This window comes from Balaenoptera acutorostrata, chromosome 19, assembly GCF_949987535.1.
Source record: "Balaenoptera acutorostrata chromosome 19, mBalAcu1.1, whole genome shotgun sequence".
NCBI lineage: Eukaryota > Metazoa > Chordata > Mammalia > Artiodactyla > Balaenopteridae > Balaenoptera > Balaenoptera acutorostrata.
The window spans coordinates 52,911,783-52,939,773 of record NC_080082.1 but is presented as its reverse complement, the minus strand read 5'-3'; the positions used below and the strand labels follow the sequence as shown (position 1 = coordinate 52,939,773).

Here is a 27,991-nt window from a genome sequence, read left to right as displayed (position 1 = left end):
CCCGGTTGAGTGCCTTTGCTAGTCCCCTGTCTGCCGCTGTTGGCTATGGCAGACTCCGTAGGCCTCGTCGCTGGCCATGTTAGCCGACGTGACTCTTCCAGGGTTGCAGCAACCAGCAGGGGCGACCATCGCGGCCCGCGGTGACCAAGATGACCACGGCTGGCTGCCACTGTGTGAACTGACCTGGCCCACATTCATGGGCAACCACTGAGGTGTCCTGCCTTTGAAGGTGGGTGCTGAGCACCCCATTTCTGATCCCACCAGGAGCATGACGTGGAGAGGCTGGCGCACAGGAGAGAGGAGCTGAAGAAGGCGACGGAGATGCTGGGAGAGGAGCTCAGGAGGGCGGGCTGACCCCTGGCCTCGTGTCCTCCTTCCCCCACACACCCTGGGGCCTAGGACTGTTGACCCCCAAACCCTTCCAGTCCGTCACCCCACTCTGCTCCCCAACCTGCAGGAGTGGGGAGAAGGGTGTGCCTTGAAACCAGGCCTGAGGGGCCAAGTCTGAGCTGGGTGGAGGGGCTGGGCTCAGACTGACTCAGGAAACAGCCCTGACACCCGTCTAACCCACTCCAACCCTCCCGAGTGAATAAAGCACAAAGAAAACCACCAAGGCTTATCGTGTAGCACTTGATTTTAGAGGGACAGGAGCTGAGGAGTGGACGGGAGGCCTGGGAAGGCGACTGTTGATCTAGTCACTGGTTGTCAGAACTGGGATTTTTTATTAAATTGGAAACTCTATTCACAATTAAGTCAGATGGGGTCGTCAGGGAGCGGTTTCGAGGCTGGGGTGGGAGGTAGCTGGTTTGGGCTCCGGCCACTGTGGACCACGATGTCATCATATTCATCCTGGGGGCAGAGGGGGCCAGGCAGAGGGGCTCAGGCGGCTGCCACCTTGCCCGCTGCCCAAGTTCTCCCACCCACCCTGAGAACCGGGTGCTGCCTTGAAGCCCAAGTTCCCCGCTCCCAGTTCAACTTCCCTGCTCCTAGTTCTCTAAGCACCACTTTCCAGGTCACCTGTGTCCTCCCAGCGCTACTGCGTGGGCTCCGGCCCTGCTGCCTCTCCAGCCCTTCAGCCGCCGCAGCCTGAGGTCTCCCCCTCCGCCCCTTCCCTCTGCCTCTACCGAAATTCCTCAACCCCCACCGTTCAGCGACAACCCCTGCCCCCAGCAGTGTCTCTGCTGCCTGGGTTCCCCAATGAAGCCTCCTCACCGCTGGCTTAGGTCTTTCCCCACCGCTGCCAGTGTTTGAATCACTGCTGCCTAAGGTCATCTTCCCACAGCCTAAATTCTCCAGCTCTTGCTCCCACAAAACAACTCCCCACGCTGCCGCCCTCTGCTGCCGATGTTTACCAACCACTAGGACCAAGGTCTTTTCTCTCCCTCTGCCTGAGTTCTACCTCTGCCACTGCCTTAATTTCTCAACCGCCACTGCCTGAGTTCTCCCCGCCACCCCTGTCCAGGTCTCCCCTGATCGCTGTCTGATATCACCTTCACTGCTGCCTGAGTTCTCTAATCACAGCAACCCAACGTCAGTCTCAACATGCTGCCTAATTTCTCTTCTCCACCTTCCACCTGGCCATTTACCCTGACCCCCAAGCTGGGCCGCCCAGTCTCTCCTCCTGACTCACTCCCTCGTCCCCGCTGTCGCTGTCGCTACTGCTGCTGCAGGGGCCGGGCTTGTCCTCGTCCTCGGGCTCAGGGGCTCCGTGTGCACGGAGGAGGCGGGCGAGGATGGGGTTGGGCCGGAGCGTGGCGCTGCCGAGTGGGGTGCGGCCACCATACATGCGGGTGGCGGGGTTGGCACCGGCCTTCAGGAGAAGCTCCAGCACATCGGCTGCCTGGGCCTCCACTGCCAAGTGCAAAGGGCTCCGGCCACAGGTGGGCTCCTGTGGGGTGCAGCAGAGAGGTTAGAGGAGACCCTGCCCCGCTCAGGGACGATCCCCACCCTGCCACGCCTTCTCCCCAGGGCGGCTCACCGGTTTGTTGAGGTCAGCTCCGGCCTCCCAGAGCAGTCGGACCATCTCCGCGTCTTTGTGGATGACAGCCACATGGAGTGGGGTGTGGCCTGGGGACAGAGTGACCTATGTCAGATGATGGGGGGGGGCCTGGGCCCCCAGTGCCACGATCCTAGGGGAGGGTTTTGTGGCCTGAGGGTGATGGAGTTTGGGGTCTGGCTCCTGAATGCCTGGGTATATCAAAGAGGCTCCTGCATCCCAACTGCCTAAGTCTCAGGTGGTCTGGAACTTGCTGGCAGTGCCAATGCCTGGGTTGTGGGATGTCTGGGGCCTATGTGTGAAGAGACCAGGGGCTTTGGACAGGAGGCCTGGATCTTGGGGCTAGGAGACCTGAGTCTCTGGTCTTACTTCACAAAGAACCAGGACCCCAAATTCCTGGGTCCTGAGTAGTTGAAGGGCCTATGACCTTGGGAGGTGGGGTGGGCCCTGAACACTGGGTCCTGCCCTTCCACCTGTGGAGGGGCCTGGTCCCAAGTAGTTGGGTGGGCTTAGAGACGGGGGAGCTGAGACTCAGATGCTAGGGCCCTGGGTAGACAAGGTCTATTTTCCCATGAGGCCTGGCTGAGGAGGGCTGTCCCTGAACTCCAATGTCAACCTCTGGGAACCTGGGCTGCCAGAGTTTCACAGAGGGCTTGGCGCTTGAATTCCCTTGTCCTGGGTGGGCTGGGGCTTGTGGTTCTCAGTAAGCTGGGGCCTGAGCAGGAGTCCTTGGTCCTGATGCCTGGGTTCCCTAAAGCCTCGGTATTATTTCCCAAGGGGCCAGGCTTTGAGTCGGGAGAGCCGAGCCCAGAGCCAGGCACGCTTCCCCTGCCTGGGAGCCCGGCGCTTCCCGGGGGCAGAGGACCCTCACCCTCATAGTTTTCAGCCTCCAGTTGCAGCTTCCAATCCTCTTCACTCTCGTCCTCTTCCTTCCCCAGGTCAGGTTCAGGGTACAAGGCAACAGAGGTGTGGTCGGTGTCAGGGGTGTGGTCAGAGCCCTGAGCGAGGTAGGTGTTGGGGGCTCCCCTGGGGCACTGGGGGCGGGGCTGGAGCAGCACACGAGCGCAGGCGTGTGCCCCGACACGGCAGGCCAGGTGCAGCGCCGTGTGGCCCCCACGCTCCGCCACCAGCAAGCTGGCACCCGCCGCATACAGCTTCTCCACCGTGGATGCCTCTTCCAGGATGGCTGCCAGATGCAGGGCTGTCTGCAGGAGCACAAGGCAGGGGTTAGGGGTCACACAGAGAAGCCTGGCCCCCAAGCCCTACAGTGTCTACGGGTGGCTCACCTGGCCCAGGTCATTCTGCAGGTACAGGTACTCAGTACCAGCCGCGAAGCCTAGGAGGAAATCCAGGAAGGGCTCGTGCTGATGAATCACAGCCAAGTGCAGTGCCCTGAGGACAAGGACGGGGTCAGAAGGCAGAGGTCTAGTACTCTTATTTTGGTTTGCTTGGGTGTTTTTTTGTTTTGTTTTGTTTTGGTTTGGTTTGTTTGTTTGTGTTACTTCTTATGAGGTCAAGTACTCTTGCATGCATTCATTCAACAAACATGGAGCACCTACTGTGTGCTAGGCATTAGGACCACAGTTCTGGAACCAGGTGTCAGGAATCTGGGAGGGTCAGGTCAGAGTTAATTCAGCAAATTTGCTTAATCAATGTTTTGTTTTGGTTTGTTTTGGTTTGGTTTGGGGTTTTTTTGGCCGCACCGCACGGCATGTGGGATCTTAGTTCCCTGACCAGAGATCGAACCCAAGCCCCCTGCAGTGGAAGCGTGGAGTCTTAATCACTGGACCAGCAGGGAAGTCCCCAATGTTTATTAAGTAGGACTTCTACTCCCTCCCAAGATGAAGTAACATGGACCGGATTTCACTCCCATCTCCAACCAACCAAAAAAAATCAGACATAATACAGTATATGAAACAACAGTTCTCAAGATACTGGACATCACGCAATGAATGACAGCAATTCTAGGGAAACAGGCAGCACACTCGATGAGCCCTTCAGTTGACTGCCACAGCTTTCTGTCTTGAGAGTTTCCAAGCCATGATGCAGAGAGGGGGAACGCAGGCAGATTCGCCTGAGGTGAGGAGACAGAGCTGAGTCTCAGGAGAGCAAGGCAGCTGGAGTCACAGGACAGGGAACCAGAGAGGAGACAGCTGCCCAGAGATCGCAGAGGGGCCTCTTGAGTATTTAGAAGAATACTGGTCAGTGCAAGGATGTAAGGAAACTACCCCAGTCTGGGGGAAAACCATCCAAAAGGATTAGAGAGATATGCCCAGTGCTCACACAGGGCTGGGACTAGGACAAACCCACAGTTCATAGGATATTGGGTAGAATACTCCGGAAGGTCTTACTTCATCAGTAATGGGGAATAATGAGCCCCAGATTAGGTGGGTGCTCAGGACCCACCTAACAAATCATAAAAGCAAAACCCCAAAGGATCAAACTACTTACAAGTGATTTAACTGCATCCCAGAACAATATTTAAGAGTATTTATAGGAATAGAAAGCTAGCTAGCCTAACAAGGTAAAAATTACAATGTCTGGCATCTCATCAAAGATTAGCAAGCATACAAAGAAGCAGGAAAACATGATCCATTATGAGAATAATCAATCAATTGACACTGACCCAGAAATGACTCAGATGGCAGAATTAGCAAACGAGAACGTTCAAACTGTATCTGATACATTCAACAAGTTAAGTAGAGACGTGGATAATAAAAGAAAAAGACTCAGACTGAACTCCTAGAGGTGAAAACTACAGCACCTGAAATGAAAAATACACTGGATGGAATTAACAACAGATTACACATTACCAAAAAAAAAGATTAGCAAACCTGAGGACTTCACAATAGCAACTATCCAGAATGAAACACAAAGAGAAACACTTAAAAATGGAAAGAACATCAGTGAGTCATGGGACAACTTCAAGCAGCCCAAAATATCTGTAACAAGTTCCTAAAGGAGCAGGGGGATAGAAAAAATATTTGAAGAAATAACGTCTAGAAATTTTTCCAAATTTGATGGAAACTATAAACCCACAGCTCCAAGAAGCTCTATGACTCCCAAGAACAAGAAATATGAAGAAAACTATACCGAGGCCCAACATGAAAAACCTGTTCAAAAATCAACAATTAAGATAAATATCTTCAAAGCAGCCAGAGGAAAAGATACCTTAAGTATAAAGGAATAAAAATAAGCACGACAGCAGATTTCACAAAGGAAATAATACAAGAGAACACAACAGAGCCACATCTTTAAAGTACTCAAAGACAGACTGTCAACCTAGAATTCTTTAACCCGGCAAAAATATCTTTCAAAAATGGAGACAAAATACAGCTGCTTTCAACTATACAGAAGCCGAAGGAACTCATCACCAGCAGACCCACATCACAAGAAATGTTCAAGGAAACCTGTAAGCAAAAGGAAAATGACATCAAATGAAAATACGGACCTACACAACAGAATAAAGAACACTGAAAACAGTAACTATATGGGTAAGTACATAAGATTTTCTTTCTTAATATGTCAATCTCTTTAGAAGATAATTTTTTTAAAAGAATTGACTGTTTAAGCAAAAATAATAACAATGTCCGGTGGAGTTTATAATATATGTATAAGTGAAATGTATGCCTGCAACACAATAAAGGCCAGGAGGAGACAAATGGAAATATACTATTCCAAAGTTCTTTTATGCTATGAGAAGTGGCATCATATCACTTGAAGGCAGACCATAATAAGTTAAAGTGGTACACTATAAGCCCTAAAGCAGCAGTCAGCAAATTTTTCTGTAAAGGGACGGATAAATAATTCAAGCTTAGTGGATGACATGGTCTCTTTTTCACCTACTCAGCTCTCCTGTCAGGATGCAAAAGCAGCCATTGGCGATACGTAAATGAATGGGCATGGCTGGATTCCAACAGAACTTACTTTATGGAGTCTGCAATTTGGATTTCATATAATTTTCACTTGCAATGAAATGTTATTCTTCTTTTGATTTTCTTCCAACCTTTTAAAAATGTAAAAACCAGTCTTAGCTCACAGCCTTACAAAAGCAGGTAGCTGGCTGGATGTTGCCTGTCTTTGTTGGAAAAGACCATAGTTTGCCAACCTGTCTTTCAGAGCAACCACTAAAATAAAAAACAATGAGTTAAAGGTAATAAGCCGGGCTTCCCTGGTGGCGCAGTGGTTGAGAATCTGCCTACCAGTGCAGGGGACACGGGTTCGACCCCTGGTCCGGGAAGATCCCACATGCTGCAGAGCAACTAGTGCGCCACAACTACTGAAGCCCACGCACCTAGAGCCCGTACTCTGCAACAAGAGAAGCCGCCACGATGAGAAGCCCGCACACTGCAACAAAGCGTAGCCCCCACTCGCCGCAACTAGAGAAAGCCCGCCTGCAGCAACGAAGACCCAACGCAGCCCAAAAATAATAAATAAACAAATAAGACAGCATACACGAAAGCCCCTAACATTGGCTAGCATAAAAAACAGATACTCAATGAAAAACAAGTTTAAAAAAAAAAAAGAAAGCAGGAGTGAGTGTTTTAATATCAGAGTAGATTTCAGAGCAAGGAATATTACCACGGATAGAGAAGATTATTTCCTAATGATAAAGAGGTCAATTAAGAAAGAAGACATAATAATCCTAAACATTTGTGCCCCTAATAACAGAGCGTCAAATTACACGAAGGAAAACCTGATAGAACAACAAGGAAATCCACAAATCCACAATTATTGTTGAAGATTTCAATACCCCTCTCTCAATAACTGATAGAACAAGCAGACAGAAATCATCAGCAAGGATATAGTAGACCTGAACAACAGAAGAACCAAAGAAACCAATGCAACCTCTAACTGACATTTGGAGAACACTACAACAACAGCAGCAGAATACACATTCTTTTCCGGTGCACACACAATGGAATTAAACTAAAAACCGATAAAAGGAAGATATTTGGACTATCTGGAAACTAAATAACATACTTCTAAATAATCCACCAGCCAAAGGAGAAATCAAAAGAGAAATTAGAAAGTATACTGAATTAAGTGAAAATAAAAACACAGCACATCAGAATTTGTGAGATACTGCTAAAGCACTACTCTGGGAAATTTACATGAAACACCTATACTAGAAAAAAAGAAAGGTCTCAAATCAATGACCTCAGCTTCCACCTTAAGAAACTAGAAAAAGAAGAACAAATTAAACCTAAAGTAAGCAGAAGAAAGTAAATAATGAAAGTCAGAACAGAGATAAACAAAATAGAAAGCAAAAAAAAAAAACCTATAGAGAAAATAAATGAAACCACAGCTGGTTCTTTGAGAAGATCGGTGTTTCTTGAGTGCCTCCTATGGGCCAGGCACTGTTCTGTCACTGGGGATACAACAGTAAACACAACACACAAAAACCCCAGGTACATTCCCTCAGTTGGGCCTTTACGACATTGTTCCTTCTACCTGGAATGCTCTCCCCAGATAATCTACTTGTCTCACTTTCCTACTTTATTTTTCTCCAAAGAACTTACTATCTTCTGACATACCATTTTTCTTATTTTTTTTTTCATTTTTCCATCTTTGTTTCTTCCTATCTTTCTTCTCTCTCTCTCTCTTACTTTGTGTCTATGTGGTTTTCTGTTTCTTTCTTTCCTTCTCTCTACCTTTCTTTTTTGTTCCTCCCACCCTTCCTCCCTTCCTTTGTGTAAGTCTGTCTGCCCTTCCATCTATATACCCCCACTAGAATGTAGGCTCCACAAGTCATAAATTTTTGTGCTTTCTTCACTGCCTTATCACCAGCACCCAAAACAGGGCCTGAAACGTTGTCGGTGTTGGATAAATATTTGTTTAACAGATGAATCCCTGCTGTCATGGTGTTTACATTTTCTGTTTGAATGTAAGATTTGAAGATTAGTGCTCAGAAGGTGGGATCTTAGAGTCAAAAGCCAAGTATTAATTTCGGAAATCAAAATCTAAAGCGCCTAAGTTAGGAGCTAAGGATCAAAGATCATATTTAGAGGTCAGATGTCAGGAGAAGCCTGCCTGAACTTCAGTTCTAACATAGGTCTCAGGACCGCGGTCAGGAAGGTCAAATCGAGCCTTGGATGTGGAATCAATCAATGGATGTGGAGCTTTGAGAACCAGAGTTCCAGAAAGGAAGGGGTTAGGATCAAAATTAAATTGGAAATTGATTTATCAAAGGTTAGACTTGGGGGTTAGAGGTCAGGGCAAGCATTAGAAGACAGATTTAGGATTGAGAGGTTGGGAAGTCAGGATCAGAGACTAATAGGGAGTCAGATGTGGGATTTTAGGGCCCGGTGTGGCAGCCTAAGGTTCACTCACGTGTCGCCATCCTCAGTGACGTAGCCAAAGACGAGGGGCGCCCACGACAGCCCCGGGCCCAGCTCCGAGCCTAGCCCCGGTCCTCCGGGGGCCGCCGCGTCCGGACCCAGAGAGCCCAGGCCACTGTCGCACCATTCGTCGGCATCTGCAGCTTTCCCCAAGCACGCGACCCCGGCCATGGCCCCCAAAGCCTCAGGGGACCCCAGCGGCCGCCCGCCAGTCGCTGGGCTCTGCCTGGAATTCTAGCGCTTCCGCCCTGGGGGGAATTCCCCAACACGCCCCCCTGACTCATCCAATCAGAGTGGGCTAAATAGTAAACGCTCCGCCCCCATACCACACCGTGACCAATCAGAGTATTCAGATGGACTGCGACTCTCTACCCTTTCCCACTCTTTCCGCGCGCCCTTTACCAACATGGCTGCGGGAGCGGGGCACTCTGGGATTCGTAGTCCAGCCCTCGCGTGTCTTCCTTACGGCAGAGGGGCTCGCTCCGGGCGTTGTTGGCGGCCGCGATGGCTCCTGGGAGTTGTAGTTCTTTGCCCTGTCTCGGCCCCCTCCTGTTTCCGGTGCCGTCACGGGGCAGAGCAGTCGGTGACAGTACCGAGGGCCCCCGCCCCGCGCCCATGGCTGAGCCGGATCGTGAGTCGGGGGCCCTGGTGGGAGGGTCGGGCCGCGCCGGGGCCTGGCTGAGGGCTGCAGGCCCCGGGGCCCGAGGGCGGGCGTGGTGGGGCAGGAGATGGGGGCTGCATGGAGGGGAATGGGATTCAGGGACCGTTGCAAAGTGATCCATATTGCTAGATTGGTGGGTTTCTGGGTCGCGAGGTTTTAAGGGTCCGTTTGCCACGTCCCCCAGGTTACTAATGATCGCGTCTTTCTCTCACCTTAGTTGCTAGGGACCCTCGTTGCTAGGGACTTAGAATGCCGCGGTCCCGGTTGCTAAGGGTACCTGGTTGTTAGTGGGAACTGTAGGATGCTAGGGGACCCCTGGTGTCCCCTCCTATCTCTTCCTTCCTCTCCTAAACCTACCATCCTACCCTCCCTGCCCCCACCACCCAACACCTCTTCCAGGCGGAGTATCTCTTCTTTTCTTCTCTCTTCCTTTCTACGCTTCCCTCTGCTTGTAAACCTAACCCTCCCCGCACACACTCACACACTACTGCGTCCTACCTAACTCCTCCTAAGTCTTCCCCCATACCCTGTATGCTTTACTTTCTTTTCCCTCTCCTAAACCTTCCCATCCCAGCCTCTTTGTCCCTCACTAACCACCTGTCCTCCCAGCACTCCCCACTCTGATAAGATCTGCTTTTCCCCATTCCCTCCCTCCATCTACTCCATTTTTACACTTCCACCCCAATATAACTAGGTTGGTGGGTCTTCTTGACCCCCTCTGCCCCCCGCTGCTTTGAAACCCTTCATTCCCCCTTAACCACTCCCTTCACCATAACCACATCTGCTCCCCCTCCTCCCCCAGCCTCTGACCCTCTGGAGACCCAGGCAGGGAAGGTGCAGGAGGCTCAGGTGAGATGGGGGGAAGGGTGGAGGGAAGGAGAGAGATGGACTTCCAACACCCCACACGGGGGGAGGTGGCAGAGGGAAGACAGTTACCCCAGGGCCCTCAGCTCACTGCCCCTGTCCCTCACCCCACCTCCTGGTTCGTCCTCCCGGGGAATGGTGGATTCTGGGGACTGTCAGAGAAGGGTGTGCAGCCTCAACCCCAGGCCTGCCCTTCCAAACTTTCCTTTCTCCTTGCCCTCCCCACCCCCCCATCCCTTCTGAACCTCATTTGCACTGGGCATGGAAGAGCTTTGGTCCCCGAACTCACAGATCTCACGGACAAGTGACTAGACAATGACCCTACGGGGTGATAATGAAAGTAGCTCAGGGCGCTTTGGGAGCCCAGAGTAAACTTTGTGGGGTCACACAGATTCCAGCCAATCCCTTCCCTGGAGGAATCCACAGGCTGATCTAGGAGTCAGACTGAGATATAGCACATGGTAGTTAGTGTAGAGTGATTTAGAATTTTCTTAGGCAAGGTGAGAAATGGTGTCCCAGGCAGAGGGTACAGCTTGTGCAAACACTGAGGGGCATGAAAGAATGTGATGTGTTTAGTAATCAGGTGGCTGGGGAGGTCAGCTAATTATATTCATGGTTAGCATTTATTGAGTACTTACTCCAGCCGGGTACTCTGCTTAGTGTTTGATGTGCCTCATCTCGTTTCATCTTCCCAGCATCCCTGTTGGGGGGCAAGGTCTACTGTAGCCATTTTATAGATGAGGAATTGGAAACAGAGTTGTTCAGTAGCTTGTCCACTGTCCCTTGGCTAGAAGGGCAGCGACGGGTTTGCGACCCACGGCACCCGGCACATTGCCTCCCGGACGCTTTGCTGGAAGCGGGCTCACAGAGGCCCCACCAGCACCTCCAGCTCCCCCTTAGGCCGTGTTGCTCCCACGTGCTCAGCAGGGCCCTGAAATCCTTCCACAGAGCCTCACTGTCTGCAACCTGAAAGCGTGCCAGCCCACCCACAGACGCGAGTTCACAGTTCAGATGTAGGCCAGTGCAGAAGCTGTGATGAGAGCACGCCACAGATGCATGGCAGAGCCACACCGAGGGGATAAGAGCTTCCTGTCAGGCCGGGCTTCTCCCTCGCCTGGCTCCCAAAGCACGACCACTGTCAGGGAAAAAGGTTTAATGTGAAAAAGCGATCCTCAGTCCCAAAGAGAGAGATTCGAGGATGTAAATTGCAGCATTGTCTCATACAGAAAAACTGGAAACAGCCCAAACGGCTATCAGTTGATGAGTTAAATGAACTATGGTGCATCCTTACAATGCAACACTATGTAGCTGGTGGGTCTATGATATATTGTTTTGCGGAAAATGCAGGGTGCAGCATCGTACTGTGGTATGACCCATTTCTGGGGAAATAATGAGTTTTACCCACAGAGACAAAATCTGGAGTAATTACCATTGTGCTGTTAATAATAGTGGTTAGCTTGAAGGGGGGGAACAGGATGGGGGTTGTGGGTGAGGGGATCATGAGGCAAGTGCCCCCAAGTTATACATTGTCTAATGGTCAAAGTTTTTGTGCAGCTTACACAATCCTAAAGCAATGAAAAGTTTTAACTATGTTTGGAAGGGAGGTTTCTATTCAAAAAGGCTTGGAACCAGAGTTGTGAGTGATGGAGAGGGGTAGTTGGAGGGGTTTTAAACAGGAGAGCGAATTGGTTAGATTTTTTTTTTTTTTTTTTTTTTGGCTGCACCACTCGGCTTGCGGGATCTTAGTTCCCTGACCAGGGATTGAACCCAGGCCCTTGGCAGTAAGATCGCGTAGTCCTAACCACTGGACTGCCAGGGAATTCCCCAGAATTGCATTTCTATGAGGTCCATTGCAGGGCCCAGGCCTGGTCTAGCACACCGCACAGCAGGTGTCCATTTGTTCAGCGGTGGATAGTTCTGGAACTCCTGCCAAGTGCCAGACCCTGTTCTTGGTGCTGGGCATCCAGCGGCGACGACGAAAAATCCCAGCCTTCTTGGAGCTGACATCATGGTAGACTCCACAGATGTTCGTGATCAGATGATTAGACTGGAGAAGCCCCAGAGAAGGGCCTTTGAAGTGGAGGGGAGCGGGCCGACCCAGGCAGGCCGTCACACAGAGGGCGGTAGAGTAGATCGGAGGTGAAGACTGAGGCTGGGAGCCTAGGGGGGAGGTCGGGGCAGGACCCCTGGGAGAACAGGCTGGACCCTGTGGAGCCCTGGAGAGGGGACGTGTTACGGCAGGAGGGCAGGGGAGGGAGGCAGGAGGCGTCTGGCAGACCAGGGGCCGGAAGCCACACTGAGATGGGGCCCAGGAGGAGGAGCAGGTTTGGGGGAGATGCTGAGGCCAGTTTGGGACGCGGTGGGAGTGAGGGACCGGGGGTCACTTAGAAGGAGGCATCCAGGAGGCTGCGGGAACCCTGGATCTGGGGGACAGGCCAGTGGCGTGGATGAGGCCGACCAGGGAAAGTGGACAGAGGAAGTAGGGAGGGCCCAGGACAGAGTCCCAGACCCTCAATTTGGGAGTCTGGCTGAGGGGAGGAGTCGATAAAGGAGATGGAAGGGTTGGAAAGGTGGAGTGGGGGGCTTCAGGCCGGAGGGCTGACGGCCGCAGGGTGAGGACCGAGGCGTTACTCACAGGAGTGACTTAGGTGAGGAGGGCTGCAGGGCTGCTGGCTAGGGCAGGGGACAAGAGGGGTTGTGAGGCGAGGCCGTGGACGCCGGGAGGTGAGGAGAGCAATGGCCAGTGCTTCCTGAGCAATCACCGCCACACACCCGCCCCAGGGCTGATCTGAGCACCTCCCAGAGGTGAACTCACTTCATCTCACAGTAGCCCTCTGAGGTGAGTGTCCTCTGAGCTCCATTTCTAAGAGGAGGAGCTCGGAGACTCAGAAAAGCAAAGTCACCCACCGGAGACTGCACTCCCTGCGAGTCGCAGAGCTGGGTTTCCCAGCACAGGCAGCCTGTCCCAGAGCCCACACACTGGCCCACAGCGCTGTCCCCTCCACCCCTCACTTCCTCGGGCCCAGCTCCCAGCCAGAGCCTTTTCCCCAAACCCGGGTGTCACCCCTGCTTCCCTCCCTCCCTAACCCCACTTCTGGGGCCTGATGACCCCACCCCCACCCCTTCCAGGACTCAGATTCAGACACTGAGGGAGGAGCGGCTGGCGCAGAAGGAGAGAGTGAGTATCTTCCTTGGGAGCACGGTTCTGGGGGGCGGTTTAGGGCAGGGATCTGGGTGCTCACCTCCGCCAGGGGTGACATCCAAGGTATGTGATAACAGACGCAGCGCCAGCGCCTGGAGGCCCCTGACCGGGCCAGGCATTGAGCTCTTAGTCGCGGGAAGGCGGTGGGGCCCCAGGGCTGGGCAGGGGCACTCGGGGCCTCTGGGCACCCTGACTGAGCACCCACGCACGCCGCTGCTGTCTCTCTTCTTTTTGGCCAGTGGACTTCCTGCGGAATTTCTTCTCCCAGACACTGGGCCTGGGCACCCAGAAGGAGCATCTGCTGGACGAGTTAACCCTGGAAGGGGTGACCCGCTACATGCAGAGTGAGCGCTGTGAGTCCTCTGCCTGCACTGGGCCCCTTCCCCTCTCCTGGCCCCGAGTGGCTTAGCCCCAGCCATTCACAGCTTTCGTCTGCAAGTCACAAGAACCTCAACTCAAACTGGCTTACGCCAAAAAGGGAGTGTGTTGATCCTGTAACGAAAACCCCGCTTTAATCATGGCCGGATTCAGCGGCTTCCATGCTGTTGTCAAAAATCTGAACCCTCTCTGGTGCAGCTCTTCTCTGTGTTGGGGTCAAGGTTGCTCCTGGCAGTGGCAAATACAAGTTCCACCGGCCTAATGGCTCCCACTGAAGAGAGCATCTTTCTCCCAGTAGTTCAGGCAAAAGAGCAGAGATCGGCTCCAATTGGCCCAGGTTGGGTCACATTCCTACCCCTGAACCAATCACCGTGTCTCTGATTGGCCAGGCCTGTTTGACAGAATGAAGATGCTAATAATAGTAATTGCCTTATAGGGTTATGAGGGGGTTACATAAATTCATAAATGTAAATGCCTGGAACCGGGCCTGGAACAGAGCAAGAGCTGCATAAGTGTTCCCTGTGACGATTATTACAGGAGGCTTGTTTCAGGTGTGGTGTAGAAGTGCCTCTTTACGGGGTCACCATGTAATTTATATTTCTTGCCACGAGTTGAGGTCACCAGAGTCTGAGAAACCGAGCCCTCGGCAGTCCTCGACTAGAACAATCCACTCTTTGAGGGTCCTGAACAGCCTTTTGTTGAGGACGTCTTCTCCGGTTTCCCTGTCCTCCAGCCGCTGCTGTCTCTCCTGGGGCAGCCAGGCCGGCCGTCGTGAGCCTCCCTCTCCCAGGGCAGGCCAGGCAGCTGTCTGCAGCCATCTCTTGGCTTGGGTGGGCCCCCAAGAGAGCAAAGGCAGTGGCATCAAAGCTCTCATTCCTTCTGTCCTCCTGCACCTGGGTTTTAGGATAATTGACCCATGAGGGCGCCTATGAGGGGATAATAATAAATAATAACAATGGGGACTTGCATGGCGGTCCGTTGGTTAAGACTTCGCCTTCCAATGCAGGGGGGTATGTATGGGTTCGATCCCTGGTTGGGGAGCTGAGGTCCCGCATGCCTCACGGCCAAAAAACCAAAACATAAAACAGAAGCAATATTGTAACAAATTCAATAAAGACTTTAAAAATGGTCCACACCAAAAAAATCTTTAAAAAAAAAAATAATAACAATGAATTGAGCTCTCGCTGTTTGCCAGGCACTTGACAGGCGTCCCCACCTTTGATCTTCACATGATACCTGTGAGGAGTGATCTGGACAGAGGAGGAAACTGGGGCGCAGAGAGGCTGTGACCTGGTACAGGGTCACACTTCTGGCAAGAGGCAGAATCAGGGCTCGATGCCAGGCCGCCTGAATCCAGGGCGCACACTCCCTTCCACATGGCCCCTGCTGGGTCCACTGGGCCTAGTCCAATGGCATCCCGAGACGAAGCCAAGGGCTGTGGCTGTAGCAGTCCTCAGCCTTTGTCACCCTTGCTGTCCTCCTTTGCATAGAACACCCCAGAGGCGCCCGGTTCACAGGCGCCTGACACCCGTGTCTGTCCATCAGCTGATGGGCAGATGCCAAGGGTGCTGCGTGGCAGGGCTGCCAGCCAGCCAGCCACTGAAGAGGCAGCTGGGCTATTTCTGCACAGCCCCACGTGCTTGTGAATGATGCCACCCCTACCACGCCTCCCCATCTTCTTTTCTGAAAGCTGGTGACAATGGGGGAGCAAAGCACTTATAGGTATACGAATCATGGGACTAAAGAAGTTGAGTACGAGTGACTTGAAGAATCATCAGTGCTGGGCACTGATCTAAGCTTCACAGGGATGAATTCATTCTCTCAGCAGCCCTGCGAGGTCGGTACTGTGATTATGCCCATTTTACAGAGCAGGAAGCTAAAGCCCAGAGTGGTGATCTGAACTAAGACGCCCCCACTGGTGTGCAGAAGAACTAGGATTGGAAGTCCTTTTCCACTCTGCTGCTCACTGGGCCTGGGCTGAGAGTGGCCAGTCTTTGGTCTTCACGTGAAAACTACCAGACTTCCGGTGGCTGATGTGCATTTGATTATGGAGTGAAGGAATAGGATGAAGGAATGTGTATCATACGCTAGAAATAGATGGCCATCCAAGACTGTGTCCAAAAGATGAGGGGTGGCCAGAGGGTTTTTCACAATAACCTGCAGCTCTTCCGGGGGAACCCCCCACCCCACCCCTCTCACTAAGATCTCATGCATTTTTGTCTAGATCTAGCTAGGAGAAATTTCTCTCCAAGTGGCCTTTTCTTGAATCTTACTACATTGGTATAATTTCCTTTTTTTTAATACAAATTTATTTATTTATTTTGGCTACGTTGGGTCTTCGTTCCTACGCGTGGGCTTTCTCTACTTGCGGTTTGTTGCAGTGCGCATGAGAACATTGTGGTGGCTTCTCTCGTTGCAGAGCACAGGCTCTAGGCGCGCGGGCTTCAGTAGTTGTGGCACGCGGGCAGTAGTTGTAGCTCGCGAGCTCTAGAGCGCAGGCTCAGTAGTTGTAGCGCACAGGCTTAGTTGCTCTGTGACATGTGGGATCTTCCCAGACCAGGGCTCGGACCCGTGTCCCCTGCATTGGCAGGCGGATTCTTAACCACTGTGCCACCGGGGAAGTCCCCATTGGTATAATTTCAAACAGTGGATTCTTTGACCCCATGCTGGCTCTTCCATCAGTCACCTGTGTGACCCCTTCCCCTATCTGAGCCTCAGTTTCCTCATCTATAAAGTGGGATGTTAACACCTTCCTCCTTGAGATGGTTGGAAGAGCCATTCAGGGATCTGAAATGCTTGCCCCAGGGCCAGGCACAGAGTAAACGGCTTCAGAGACTGTGATGGGTGGTATTATTTAAGGGTAAGAAAGGGAAGGGGAAACTTTGGTCTTTTAATGTAATCATTACATCCAGTCTGTGATGATATATTTGATTATTAGACAGCAGTGCCACTAATAATTTTTTAAGTTGTCAGAAGTTCATTGTAAACATCAGTTCAGTACTTAGTTTATGGCAAAGACAACTGTCTTAAGACAAATGGCTCATATTTTGGTGCAGTGTTTGATGTTCAAAACAAAATGTTACAACAATAAACGAATGTAAACTGAAAAAAAACAAAACAAAACAAAACACCACGCTGCATAAACTCTTCTCCTCCAGGTCGCAGGGTTATCTGTTTGGTGGGAGCTGGAATCTCCACTTGTAAGTGCCCCCCTCCCCCAAGAGAACTCCCTAGTTGGGGGCGCCCCTTCGAAGAGCTGGGGAGGAGCCGTATGGGGGCCCTTGCCTGGGAGGGTCAGTGTGGTAGAGAAGGGGCCAAGGTCCCTCATCGATTGATTGCCCGCTGCCACTCCTCCCCCAGCCGCGGGCATCCCTGACTTCCGCTCCCCAAACACGGGCCTCTACGCCAACCTGGAGAAATACCATCTTCCCTACCCGGAGGCCATCTTTGAGATTAGCTACTTCAAGGTACGTGTCCCGCAGGGAGGAACGTCTGTAATGGGGGTGGGGGGGTGGAGGCGTGGCCGCCTCTGTCCAGCTCTCATCTCACCTGCCCTCCGGCTCTCTCTCCCACAGAAACATCCAGAGCCCTTCTTTGCCCTCGCCAAGGAACTCTATCCTGGGCAGTTCAAGGTGAGCTCTCTTTTGTGGAGGCGGGGACAGGAAAGGTTGGGGGCCAGCAGGCATGGGAAAGCCCCCTCCAGGGCCCTTCAGACAAATATCATATAGCCGTTAAACACGTGGGCTCTGGGGAAGTTCCCTGGTGGCCTAGTGGTTAGGATTCCGGGCTTTCACTGCTGTGGCCCGGGTTCAATCCCTGGTTGGGGAACTGAGATCCTGCAAGCCGTGTGGAACCATCCAAAAAAAAAAAAAAATATATATATATATATATACATGGGCTCCGGGCCCAGACTGCCTGGGTCCAAGTCCTGGTCCCCCATTTCCTGCTCTTGTGTCCTTGAGCCTCAGTTTTCCCTTATGTAAAATGAAGCTGATAATAATCCATGAGAAAGGGTTGTCGTGAGGCTTAAATGAGTTAACGATACATATAAGAGCCCAGACTCCAGAGCCAGTCCTCTCTGTGCAAACCCCAACTCCACAACCTGGGTGACTTTGGCAAGACAGTCACCCTCTCTGTGCCTCAGTTCCCTCACCTGTGAAATGGGGATAACGAAGGTGCGCACCTCACGAGGTTGGTGTGACGATTCCGTGAGGGAAAACAGGCGTGGTGCCTAGAACAGTTCCCGGCACACGGCGGTGCGCGGCCAGTGTGCTCTGTCTTCATCGGCATTGTCATGATTGCTCCCCTCCAGCCCACCATCTGCCACTACTTCATCCGCCTGCTGAAGGAGAAGGGGCTGCTCCTGCGCTGCTACACGCAGGTAGGCGGGACCGCGGGCATCCTGGGAGGAAGAGCGCGGGCTGGAGGGGCCCGAGAGCTCAGGCCACGGCTTCTCTGTCACGTGACCTGCAGTGACTCACGTCCCCTCTCTCAGCCTCAGTTTCCCTTTCGATAAAACAGAGGCCAGAACAGCTTCGCCCTCTCAGGCGAGAGGTGGTGATGTGGCAGTGACCTCCCTCAGGGCCATCCCAGGAGTACTTCTCTGAGCAGACACTATTGGCACCATAGATTTCGTATTTGGCAGGGCTTTCCAGCAGATGACTCCAAACTGAGTTGGTCTAATATGATCAGTACACCTGACAGTTTTCCGGCTGGTGGCTGTAAACGCTTAAGGAAGGGGCACTATTTTTTTGTGTGTGGGGGGCACCTTTTAAAAATATATGTATTTATTTATTTATTTGGTTGTGCTGGGTCTTAGTTGTGGCAGGCGGGCTCCTTAGTTGCGGCTTGCTGGCTTATTAGTTACGGCACACCGGCTCCTTAGTTGCAGCAGGCGGGCTCCTTAGTTGTGGCATGCATGTGGGATCTAGTTCCCCAACCAGGGATCGAACCCCAGCCCCCTGCATTGGGAGCGTGGAGTCTTAACCACTGCACCACCGGGGAAGTCCTGGGACACCCTTTTATAATTTGCACAAAGGCCTTGTGCGTACCGTGGGACCATGGCTCATACATGTCAGGTGCTTGGCTGAGGGCCTCGCCCCGGTGTCCTCAGGGAAGGACAGCTCACATTGTTGGCTTCCTAGTTGGTGAGCCTTTTAGGGTCTCGCACCCCTAATAGTGAAAAATGTTTGCACCTCTACCTTTGTTTCATAAATACGTATTGAAATTACATGATGTACTATAGGCCTGATACCATGCCTGCTCTAATTCATACCTCAGAACCCAAAATTATAAAATAGAGAGAGAACACATGGGTAGAAATAGGTGTTCTATTATTTTCTTCCTGTGCCTGGCAATCTGGAGCCTGCAGCCTCAGAAGTTGCCACCAGGGGGAGGATGAATTCTTTGTAGGTCCAGAACTCTCAAGTGGGGTACATGCTCCCACCCAGGGCTAGTGCTCCCACCCACAGCTGGCGGGGGAGGGGATGGCCTCCTCCTTCCAGGAGGAGCCCCAGCTCAGAATAAACCTGACCTTTCTTCCCAGAGAGTCAGTTTTTTCCATGAGATGTGACTCAGACTTGATACGAACAGCACACCTGAAGCCAAATGCCTTCATGAAATCCTCACCACAGCCCTGCTGGCAAACCTGTTTGTAAGCTTCTGTCCCAATGTTTAGTGAGTGCCAACCCAGTGCCAGGCCCTGCAGGCAGTGAACGGAGGGAGCAGACATCCCTGCCCTCCTGGAACTGACAGTGTAGTGTGGGGAGAGACAACGGACGAGATGGGTGAGTTGCGTATCTGCTCTGATGCTGAGAGGTCTCTGGAGCGCAGCTGAGCAGGAAAGGGGAATCAAGCTCCGTGTGTGCGGCGTCGGGGGTGCGGTAGTGAACAGGATGTCAGGGAATGCCTCACTGAGAAGCAGGACATTTAAACGGAGACCTGTAGGAGGGGAGGGGGGGAGACATGGGATCACCTGTGGGGGGAGAGTGCATTCCAGGCAAAGGGAACAGCCAGTCCAGAGGTCCTGAGGGGAGACTGCATTTGGCGTGTTCAAGAAGCTGGATCTGGACTTCCATGGTGGTCCAGCGGCGGTTAAGACTCCACGCTCTCAATGCAGGGGGCCCAGGTTCGATCCCTGGTCAGGGAACTAGACCCCACATGCCACAGCTAAGACCCGGCACAGCCGAATAAATAAATATTTAAAAAAAGAAAGAAGAAGAAGAAGCAGCAGCTGGATCTGAGTGAGCAAGGAGGACAGCAGTAGGAGAAGATGGAGGAGACGAGGTCAGGGAGGTGACGGGGGTGGACCATGTGGGGGCTCGGGGGCCACAGGGAGGGCTTTGTCCTTTCCCCTGAGTGAGGTGGAACCACACGAGGGCTCTGAGCAGGGCAGCGACGTGACCTGTCCCAGGTGTTCACAGGGTCCCTCTGGCTGTGTGAGGGGGGCAGACTGTGGGAGCAGTGGGGGGCGGGTACCAAGACCAGGGAGGAGACTGCAGTGATGGTCCAAGCAGGAGAGGGTGGAGGCTGGGCCAGGGAGGGGGCTGTCGAAGGGGAGAAGTGGGCGGCTTAGGAACCCGTTTTGAAGGTAGAGCCGGCAGGACTTGCCAATGGGTTGAATGTGAAACGGTTCATGAGAGAAGGAAAGGAGTCAGGGATGACTGTCTCCCTCTCAGCCTGAGCACCTGCTGCCTTTTATTGAGATGGTGGGACGTGCAGGCGTGGGGGGCAGAGGAGGAGCCTGGCTGAAGGCATGTCGAGGTTGAGATGCCCATTAGACAACCACGTGGGGACATGGGCAGACAGCTGGACACAGGAGTCTGGACTCGAGCTGGAGAGCAGCAGATAGACGATGTTTAAACCCTCCAGACAGGATGAGATCACAGGGGTCCCAGCACGAGAAGCCCAGGCCCAGGACCAAGTGGCTCATCGGGGCTGCTCAGCGGGCTCGCTGCCCAGCTCTGTCTGAGGCAGAACCCCCCGCCCCAACCACGAAAGCACACCAGCTGTAGGCTATCTTTAGACGAAAGCCAACACCAATGCGTTGTGAGGTCAGCGTGAAATGTGGTGGCATTTCCCCCCAGTTGCAATTCTTCATGTGTGGATTTAAGCACGCCTGCATATTCAGAATGGCACATTACGTAACATAGACAAAGGTGGAAAAAAATTTTCCAGTCTCACGTTTCATGAAACCTTTTTTTTCTTTTTCAAACTCATCACCGTCTTCTTTAACCTCAGCCACTTTTTGAGTCACTGACCCAGTTTTCTGGAACACATTGTCTTCACGTCTTTCTGAATTGTGACGATGCAGCACTTTCGAAGCCACGCGCGATGCTATTTTTATCTCAAGACACAAGTATCCATTCAAACATGAGAACAGTTGTCGCCTTCATTCATGTCACTGTGATCTCAGCAAACCAGCTTATCGCTCTTTTAAATCTATATCTATGGCATTTACATCATACATAGGGTTTGTACTTGGCTTTCTTTCATTTAAGCCCTGTCTGGAAGATCCTTCCATATCCGCACTCACATAGCAGCTTCATGCTTTTTTTTTTTTTTGGCTGCGTTGGGTCTTCATTGCTGCAGGTGGGCTTTCTCTAGTTGCGGTGAGCGGGGGCTACTCTTCGTTGCAGTGCGCATGAGAACATTGTGGTGGCTTCTCTTGTTGTGGAGCACAGGCTCTAGAGCACAGGCCCAGTAGTTGTGGCACACGGGCTTAGTTGCTCTGTGGCATATGGGATCTTCCCAGACTAGGGCTCGAACCCATGTCCCCTGCATTGGCAGGTGGATTCTTAACCACGGTGCCACCAGGGAAGTCCCAGCTTCATGCTTTTTAAAAGCATGTCAGAGACGTGATGTCTTGAAACCAGAAGTGAGCCAAGGTTTAAAATTCAAGAGATTGCAGATGACACCCAGGCGTCAGGCTCCTCTTGAAAATCGGGAAGAGCTGGCTGAACCTGGGTGGCTTTCTTGGGGGGAAAGTGGTTGGCTGGAGCTGAGTGGCCGCTGCCCACCTTGCCCAGGGCCCGCCTCCTCACCATGCCCTCTTTCCTGCCTGATGCTGAGGCCAGACGTCAGTTGCTGTGTGTTGCCATGCATTCATTGCTGCTTGGCCTTTATAGCGAACCTCTTGGGCCATATTCCCCAGCCCCAGCTTCCCTCCCTGGGGGCCACTGCTGCTGCCTACTTCTTGGGTCTCCTTTGAAGATATTCTATACTTAGGCAAGCAAATACACAAATTCATATATTGATTTTTTCACATCCTGTACACACTGCCTTTGTGCTTTGGGCCCTCTAACATCTTGGAGAGATCCCTTCATACCAGTACATACGGGTTGACCGCTTTCATTTTTGTTTGTTTGTGGTTTCTCCATCAAAAGTGGCATCAAGGGAATTCCCTGGTGGTCCAGTGGTTAGGACTCTGTGCTTTCACTGCTGAGAGCATGGGTTCGACCCCTGGCCAGGGAACTAAGGTCCCGCAAGTCGCACAGCATGGCAAAAAAAAAAAAAAAAAAAAGTGACATCAAAGGGTAGCACAGAGGCACGTAGGTAGACCTTTGACTTGCCATTTAGTTATTTGCATGCACACTGCTTACTTACGTGTCAGGGAGCTGGTAGACTAAGTCAAGAAACAAAGGCAGAACTAGCATTTCTAGTAAAGGGGGGAGAGGGAAAGCCACAGAGAGTCTGGGAACAGTGACTCTTGTCTGCATGTTTTGGGGATAAACTGATGGCTGGCTGGGAGCAGAGAGGGCAGTTGGGGCTGTCTGCCCTTGAAAGGGAACCCTTTCAGTTGTTCACGGAGCCTCCAGGAAACCTCGTCGGGTCAGCTGTGGGCTGCATATGCCTGGCCAGCTCTGTAACATCTGCCGGTGTCCTCCAGCAGCACCTGCCTCAGCAACATTCCTCGTGCACAAGCAAAAGCTGCTCCAGAGGGGCTGGAGAAAGCGCAAATGTCTATGTGGAAGAGAAGAATATTCTTGCCTGTTGAATAAGGAAATTATCTCTGTCTGAAAAGACTACAAGTTAATATACTATCTATGCAGCAGACCATAGTAAGGTTAAGTAGGAGAACAGTGTGATGAAAACCCAAAAAACCCTCCTGATTCATGGATTTATGTTAATGCCTGGCCAGGGCTGCCACAGACAGCTGTGCAGGTTGGGTACTGCACAAGGATGCCATATCTGAGGGGGCTGCGTTTACAGTGGAGACACTGGAGATTAGTACGTTTATTTCACCAAATTTCTGGCAGGTGCCACTAGAGTGTCTGGTTCTAACAAAACACATTTGCAGCAAAGTGGCCCAAATTTGCCAGGGCTGGTTGGTGGCAGTGAGTCTGGGCTCATAGACATTTGAGTTTGGGCCCCTGCCTTTAAGTGTCCATGACTTACCTTTTCAGAGGCACCATCAGGATGAACAGAAGAGTTTTAGGCACACCCTGCCCCCTTGCTTCTCCCTCCCTCCCTTCTCCCCTGTCCCACTTGCTTTTCTCAGCCGCAACTCCTGGCTCTGCCTCCTGCCCGCTGGGGGGTGCGGTTCTCTCCTGACCGTCTCTCCTCCATCTCTCCCTCCAGAACATAGACACCCTGGAGCGAGTGGCGGGGCTGGAGGCCGAGGACCTGGTGGAGGCCCACGGCACCTTCTACACGTCTCACTGCATCAGCCCCGTCTGCCGGCAGGAGTACACGCTAAGCTGGATGAAAGGTGAGGGGCTGGAGGTGATTATCCCCGAGGGCAGGCCTCCCGTCCCCTGTCTGCTTCCCAGCGCCAGGGACAGGGTCTCCACGCGCGGATAACGGCAGCCCCCAGAGATTTGAGGTGGCAGCGGGGGTTCATTTCTCCCGACACCACCTCACAGCCAGGTTATGACGGATGCAGACTCCGGACACAGAGACGTGCGTTAGCAGACAGGCCCCCACGTGGTCATACAACCTGTTCTGTGAGGTCCTGAAACCCTAGCTCTTTGTCCTTTGGGTGCTCTGACCCCGTCTTACATGAGGGGCTCATCCAGGCAAGCGCAACTACACTCTAAGAAGAGCAGAAGTATCTGAGAGAACTTTCTGGGGTGTGGGGAATGTTCCACATCTGCACGGTCCAACACGGCAGCCACTTGCTGTATGGGGCTATTGAGCTCTTAAAATGTGGCTAATGTGACCGAGGAACTGAATTTTTAACTTTCTTTAATTTGTATTAATTAAAATTTAAAAGCCACATGTGGCTCTAACCAGCATACTGGACGGCACTGCCCCAGAGGCACAGGATTCAACCAGCCCATCAGCTGGATTCAGGCGAGCAGAGGCCGTGGCGTGTGAAGCTGGGCGCAGCCTTGGTTAGGAACGAAGACGGGGGGCTGTCCTTAAGGATGCAAACTCCAGGGCTTGCTAAAGTCATCGTCCCTGTTCATGCATGGGCGGAGTGTCCAAAAAGAGAAGGAGGAAAAAAAAAATCCAGCCAATCCACATTTCTTGAATGCCAGTGAGAGCCGATTTCTGACATCCATTGTGCTAATTGAGAAGCCACTTATTTCATCCATGGAAACCCATTTCTGACATTCTTTATGCTGATTTCACAAAGCCCGTGGTGTCCGTGTGTGATAAGGACAGCTGCAGCGCTGATAGTAGGGCCTCTGGCGTGTGGCCCTTCTGACCACGTGCCAGCTGACCGCCCCTGGGGTGAGGATTCCTGAATAGCCCAAGTGCACGCAGCTGGGGGTGATGTACAATTAACATTACCCCACTATGTTTCTCTTACAGCAGTAGCACAAGCATCACCCGCAAAATGTCGTGTACTGTCAATGCAAAAATATTTTCAAGTAAATGACAGACCTTAAAGCAGTGCTCTGTAAATATTTGTTGAAGGAATGAGTGAATAGTTGAATGAACAAGCCAGGATTCTGTGGGTTGCAAGTGACAGAATGCTTTCAAGCTTCCTTAATCAATAAGCAATGAGGAGGAGGATTGTCATAAGCATGGGGTGTGCGTGGGGGCAGGGGTGGGTCTGTCACAGAGCCCAACAGTGGGGAGCACCTGCACCTAAGGTTTTGCCCCCGTCCCAGCATCATCTGCATAATTCTTCCCTCTCTGCCGTTAGGCCTGGCACCTACCAGGCCTCTCTGACCCACGATGAAGTAGGGCTGCCCTCAAAGACCCACTGGACGAGCTTCACTCCCAAGTCCAGATTCCCCAGGTCGGGGGTTGGTGGAACCCAGCGGCCCCTTTTAGGGGCGAGTGTCTGCTCATTTGTTTGTTCATTTAATAGCTATAGGCTGGTGCTGGGAGCCACCCCAGGAATCTTGGGGGCGGGGGAGGGACAGCTGTCTAAGAAGGGAGGTCCTTCCTGAGCAGGGCAAACACCCCAGGAGGCCCACCTGGTGGCTGAGGTGTGTTTGTGTTGACAGTGAAGGAAGGGTGGGGTGGGCAGGCAGGCTGCAGCCCCAGCCCAAGGCCTCTTACCTCCTCCTCTCCCTCCCTGTTCCCCACGCCCAGAGAAGATCTTCTCCGAGGCGACTCCCAAGTGTGAGAAATGTCGGAGTGTGGTGAAGCCCGGTGAGCCTCGGGGCCAGGGACCAACCGAGGTAGACTCAGGCTGGGACCCCCTCAGCCACTAACCCCTTCCCAAGAAGGCCACGCTCCCTATCCATCCATCCACCCCGGTCACCCTCTCTCCCTGACCAGTGCCCGGAGTCTGCCCCAGGGAGAGTGGGTACCATAGCCCCTAGCCTGTCCCCAGTGCTCCACACTCCCACCCCAGCCCTGGGGTCCGCCTTCTCTTCCTGCCTGTTCTCTCTCTCCCTCCCTGTCTCTGCCCCCCTGCTTTTTCACTGTCTCTATCTCTCCCTGTGTCTGTCTGTCCATCTGTCTCCACCTCAGATATCGTGTTCTTCGGCGAGAACCTCCCAGCGCGTTTCTTTTCCTGCCTGCAGTCAGTAAGTGTACCCGCCGCGCCCCCCATCTCGGTCCACGCGGGGGCAGCCGGGGTCCTGCCCTGGGGAAGGTGGCTTCCGCAAGTAGCTGCGGGTGGGCTTGCGGCGGGGGCCGGGGGCCGGCAGCCCAGCCTCACTGTCTGCTCCCCCTTCACAGGACTTCCTGAAGGTGGACCTCCTCATCATCATGGGCACCTCCCTGCAGGTGCAGCCCTTCGCATCCCTTATCAGCAAGTAGGTTGGGGGTCAGGGCTATGGGGGGCTGCTGGGCACTGGGGGAGCCGGGACAGGCCCTCACCTCTCAGCTCGCCCTCCACCAGGGCGCCCCTCTCCACGCCACGCCTGCTCATCAACAAGGAGAAGACTGGCCAGGTGAGTGCTTTTAGTCACACCCTGCCACCCCCGCACAGGGGCCCCACATTGCCTCCCCCCGGCCTCCTCGGGAACCAGGGGACAGGTCTCTGGGGAATCCCAATACTTTGGACCCCTCGGCTCAGACCTAAGGATTCTGGAATCCACAGGGGTCAGGTTCCAGGCTGCCCTGACTCCAGGATTCCACAGGCCTCTGTGTCATTCACCCTTTTTTTTTTTTTTTTTTAATTTATTTATTTATTATTTACTTTTGGCTGCGTTGGGTCTTTGTTGCTGCGCATGGGCTTTCTTTAGTTGCGGTGAGCGGGGGCTGCTCTTTGTTGCGGTGCGCGGGCTTCTCATTGCAGTGACTTCTCTTGTTGTGGAGCACGGGCTCTAGGCGAGCGGGCTCAGTAGTTGTGGCTCACGGGCTTTAGAGCGCAGGCTCAGTAGTTGTGGCACACGGGCTTAGTTGCTCCACGGCATGTGGGATCTTCCCGGACCAGGGCTCGAACCCGTGTCCCCTGCATTGGCAGGCGGATTCTTAACCACTGCACCGCCAGGGAAGTCCCTCATTCACCTTTTGAACGAGTGACAGAACCCCAGGTCAAAGCGACTTAAGCCAAAACGAGAATGTCGTGCTTCCCGTAACTGAAGAGTCCGGGCTAGCTGGCCCCTGGGCCTGCGGCAGTGCTGTCAGGAGTTACCCGCTCCCTCTCTCGGCTCTCTTTTCCTGAGGTAGCTTCACTCCCAGGCAGGGGCTCCCTCCTGGGGACAGATGTTTCTCCAACAGGCAAAAAACGTACGGTGTGCCAGATGCCGTGCTTAGCATTTCCTCTGTGTTAACCCGCTGACAGTACAACCCTAGGAGTGGGTTTGATGATCACCCCCACTCTACAGAGAAAGAAACTGACGTTCAGAGAGGCCAGGCCACTTGAGCAAAGTCACAGAGCTGGGATTCCAACCCAAGCCACCTGGCTCCAGGGTCTGTGCTCCTAGCTCCCCCCGACTCCACCCCCTTCCCCACAGACTGACCCCTTCCTCGGGATGATGATGGGCCTCGGAGGAGGCATGGACTTCGACTCCAAGAAGGCCTACAGGTGAGGCCCCCCGCGGCAGTGGGGGGGCAGTGGAGCCTTCAAGGGACAGGGCCAAGGTGGGAGGGAGGGCACGAAGGCACAGGACAGGGCAGAGCCGGCAGGGCCCTGGGACAAGCCTGGGAGCCCTGACTCTCACCCGCCCACAGGGACGTGGCCTGGCTGGGTGACTGCGACCAGGGCTGCCTGGCCCTTGCCGACCTCCTCGGATGGAAGGTGAGGAGCCTGGGCCACCCCAGCCCACCCTGAGCCCAGTCCCTGGACCCCTGTCCCACAGGTCCTCTGACCTTATGATGCGTGATGACCTCTGACCTCTGTGAACTTTGCCCCCTGCAGAAGGAGCTGGAGGACCTTGTCCGGAAGGAGCATGCCAGCATAGATGCCCAGTCGGGGTCGGGGACTCCCAACCCCACCGCTTCAGCTTCCTCCAGGAAGTCTCCACCTCCTGCCAAGGAGGAGGCCAGGACCACGGAGGGAGAGAAACCCCAGTGACAGACGCATCTCCCAGGCAGGACACCCAGCTTTGGGACAGCTGAGCCCCAGCCAGGCCTGGCCCCCTCTAACTTACAGCTCTTTTCTGGGGAGCTCAGAACATTTCTTCAACCTACTAACTACTCCCTCCCAAAACTGGGGTCCCAGCACCCCTGACCCCAGCGAATCTCTAACATTCTTAGGGGCTGAGGCTTGGGCAGCCGGTCTCTAAGAGCCCGCAGCCCCTAATCACCCCTAGGGCCAAGGATCAGCCTCCCCTAATCTCTAACTGCTCAGGGGGCCAGGGGTACCTCCAAACTGCTAACTGTCCCAGGACGAGAGCCCCAGGGCCCCCATGCTCTCTACTGTTCCCAGGGGCTTGGGGCCAAGTAGACGAAGTCTAACCTACCCTGGGTGGGGAGGTGCGCCCTCCAAACATAACTCACACCCGGTGGGGGGATCCAAGCCTCAAGGCCTCCCAAGTCTCTGCCTACAACTCCCAAAGTGGGTGCTAGGCCCCCTCACTCGGGACCCGTTTCCCAGGCGGGGGTGGGCAGATGGTGTCGCTTATTAGAGACAAATTAAAAACAAAAAACAACTAACCATCAGCTGTCTGGCCTCGCTGTTCTTTCCTGTGGGCCCACAGGGAAGCTGCCGGAGGATGGGGGTTAGACCTTGGGCCGCTAAGGAAACAAGAACATCC

At 53.2% G+C, this 27,991-nt stretch overlaps 2 protein-coding genes across 3 annotated transcripts; one reads left to right on the top strand and one right to left on the bottom strand.

Moving 5' to 3' along the window:
• Window positions 1-699: 699 nt before the first annotated feature.
• NFKBIB (NFKB inhibitor beta) lies at window positions 700-8,585 on the bottom strand. Its single transcript, XM_007180055.2, has 6 exons — window positions 8,330-8,585; window positions 3,283-3,388; window positions 2,868-3,201; window positions 1,979-2,067; window positions 1,631-1,888; window positions 700-849 (listed from the first exon to the last, which is right to left on the bottom strand). Exons 1-6 carry the CDS (start codon window positions 8,506-8,508, stop codon window positions 754-756), a joined length of 1,062 nt encoding a protein of 353 aa, XP_007180117.2. The 5' UTR covers window positions 8,509-8,585; the 3' UTR covers window positions 700-753.
• A 143-nt stretch (window positions 8,586-8,728) lies between these two features.
• Window positions 8,729-27,891, top strand: SIRT2 (sirtuin 2). 2 transcript variants are annotated; one of them, XM_007180008.2, is made up of 16 exons: window positions 8,847-8,968; window positions 9,801-9,847; window positions 12,992-13,040; window positions 13,304-13,417; window positions 16,601-16,642; window positions 16,803-16,909; window positions 17,018-17,074; window positions 17,755-17,823; window positions 23,022-23,151; window positions 24,933-24,992; window positions 25,317-25,372; window positions 25,527-25,603; window positions 25,690-25,741; window positions 26,750-26,820; window positions 26,967-27,033; window positions 27,154-27,891. In XM_007180008.2, exons 1-16 carry the CDS (start codon window positions 8,953-8,955, stop codon window positions 27,307-27,309), a joined length of 1,170 nt encoding a protein of 389 aa, XP_007180070.2. In that variant the 5' UTR covers window positions 8,847-8,952; the 3' UTR covers window positions 27,310-27,891. The 2 variants fall into 2 exon arrangements, with proteins under 2 accessions (XP_028021750.2, XP_007180070.2); XM_028165949.2 differs by lacking the exon at window positions 9,801-9,847 and having other exon boundaries at window positions 8,729-8,968.
• Window positions 27,892-27,991: the final 100 nt, after the last annotated feature.

Bases quoted from the DNA above. Each gene is read 5' to 3' on its own strand.
- SIRT2 (XM_028165949.2), top strand. From the start codon at position 8,744: ATGGCTGCGGGAGCGGGGCACTCTGGGATTCGTAGTCCAGCCCTCGCG. The intron at 13,041-13,303 runs GTGAGTATCTTC...CTTTTTGGCCAG, and splicing joins GGCTGGCGCAGAAGGAGAGA to TGGACTTCCTGCGGAATTTC. The intron at 16,910-17,017 runs GTACGTGTCCCG...TCTCTCCCACAG, and splicing joins TTGAGATTAGCTACTTCAAG to AAACATCCAGAGCCCTTCTT.
- NFKBIB (XM_007180055.2), bottom strand. From the start codon at position 8,508: ATGGCCGGGGTCGCGTGCTTGGGGAAAGCTGCAGATGCCGACGAATGG. The intron at 3,202-3,282 runs GTGAGCCACCCG...GTGCTCCTGCAG, and splicing joins TGCAGAATGACCTGGGCCAG to ACAGCCCTGCATCTGGCAGC. The intron at 2,068-2,867 runs GTGAGGGTCCTC...CTCTGTCCCCAG, and splicing joins GGAGGCTGAAAACTATGAGG to GCCACACCCCACTCCATGTG.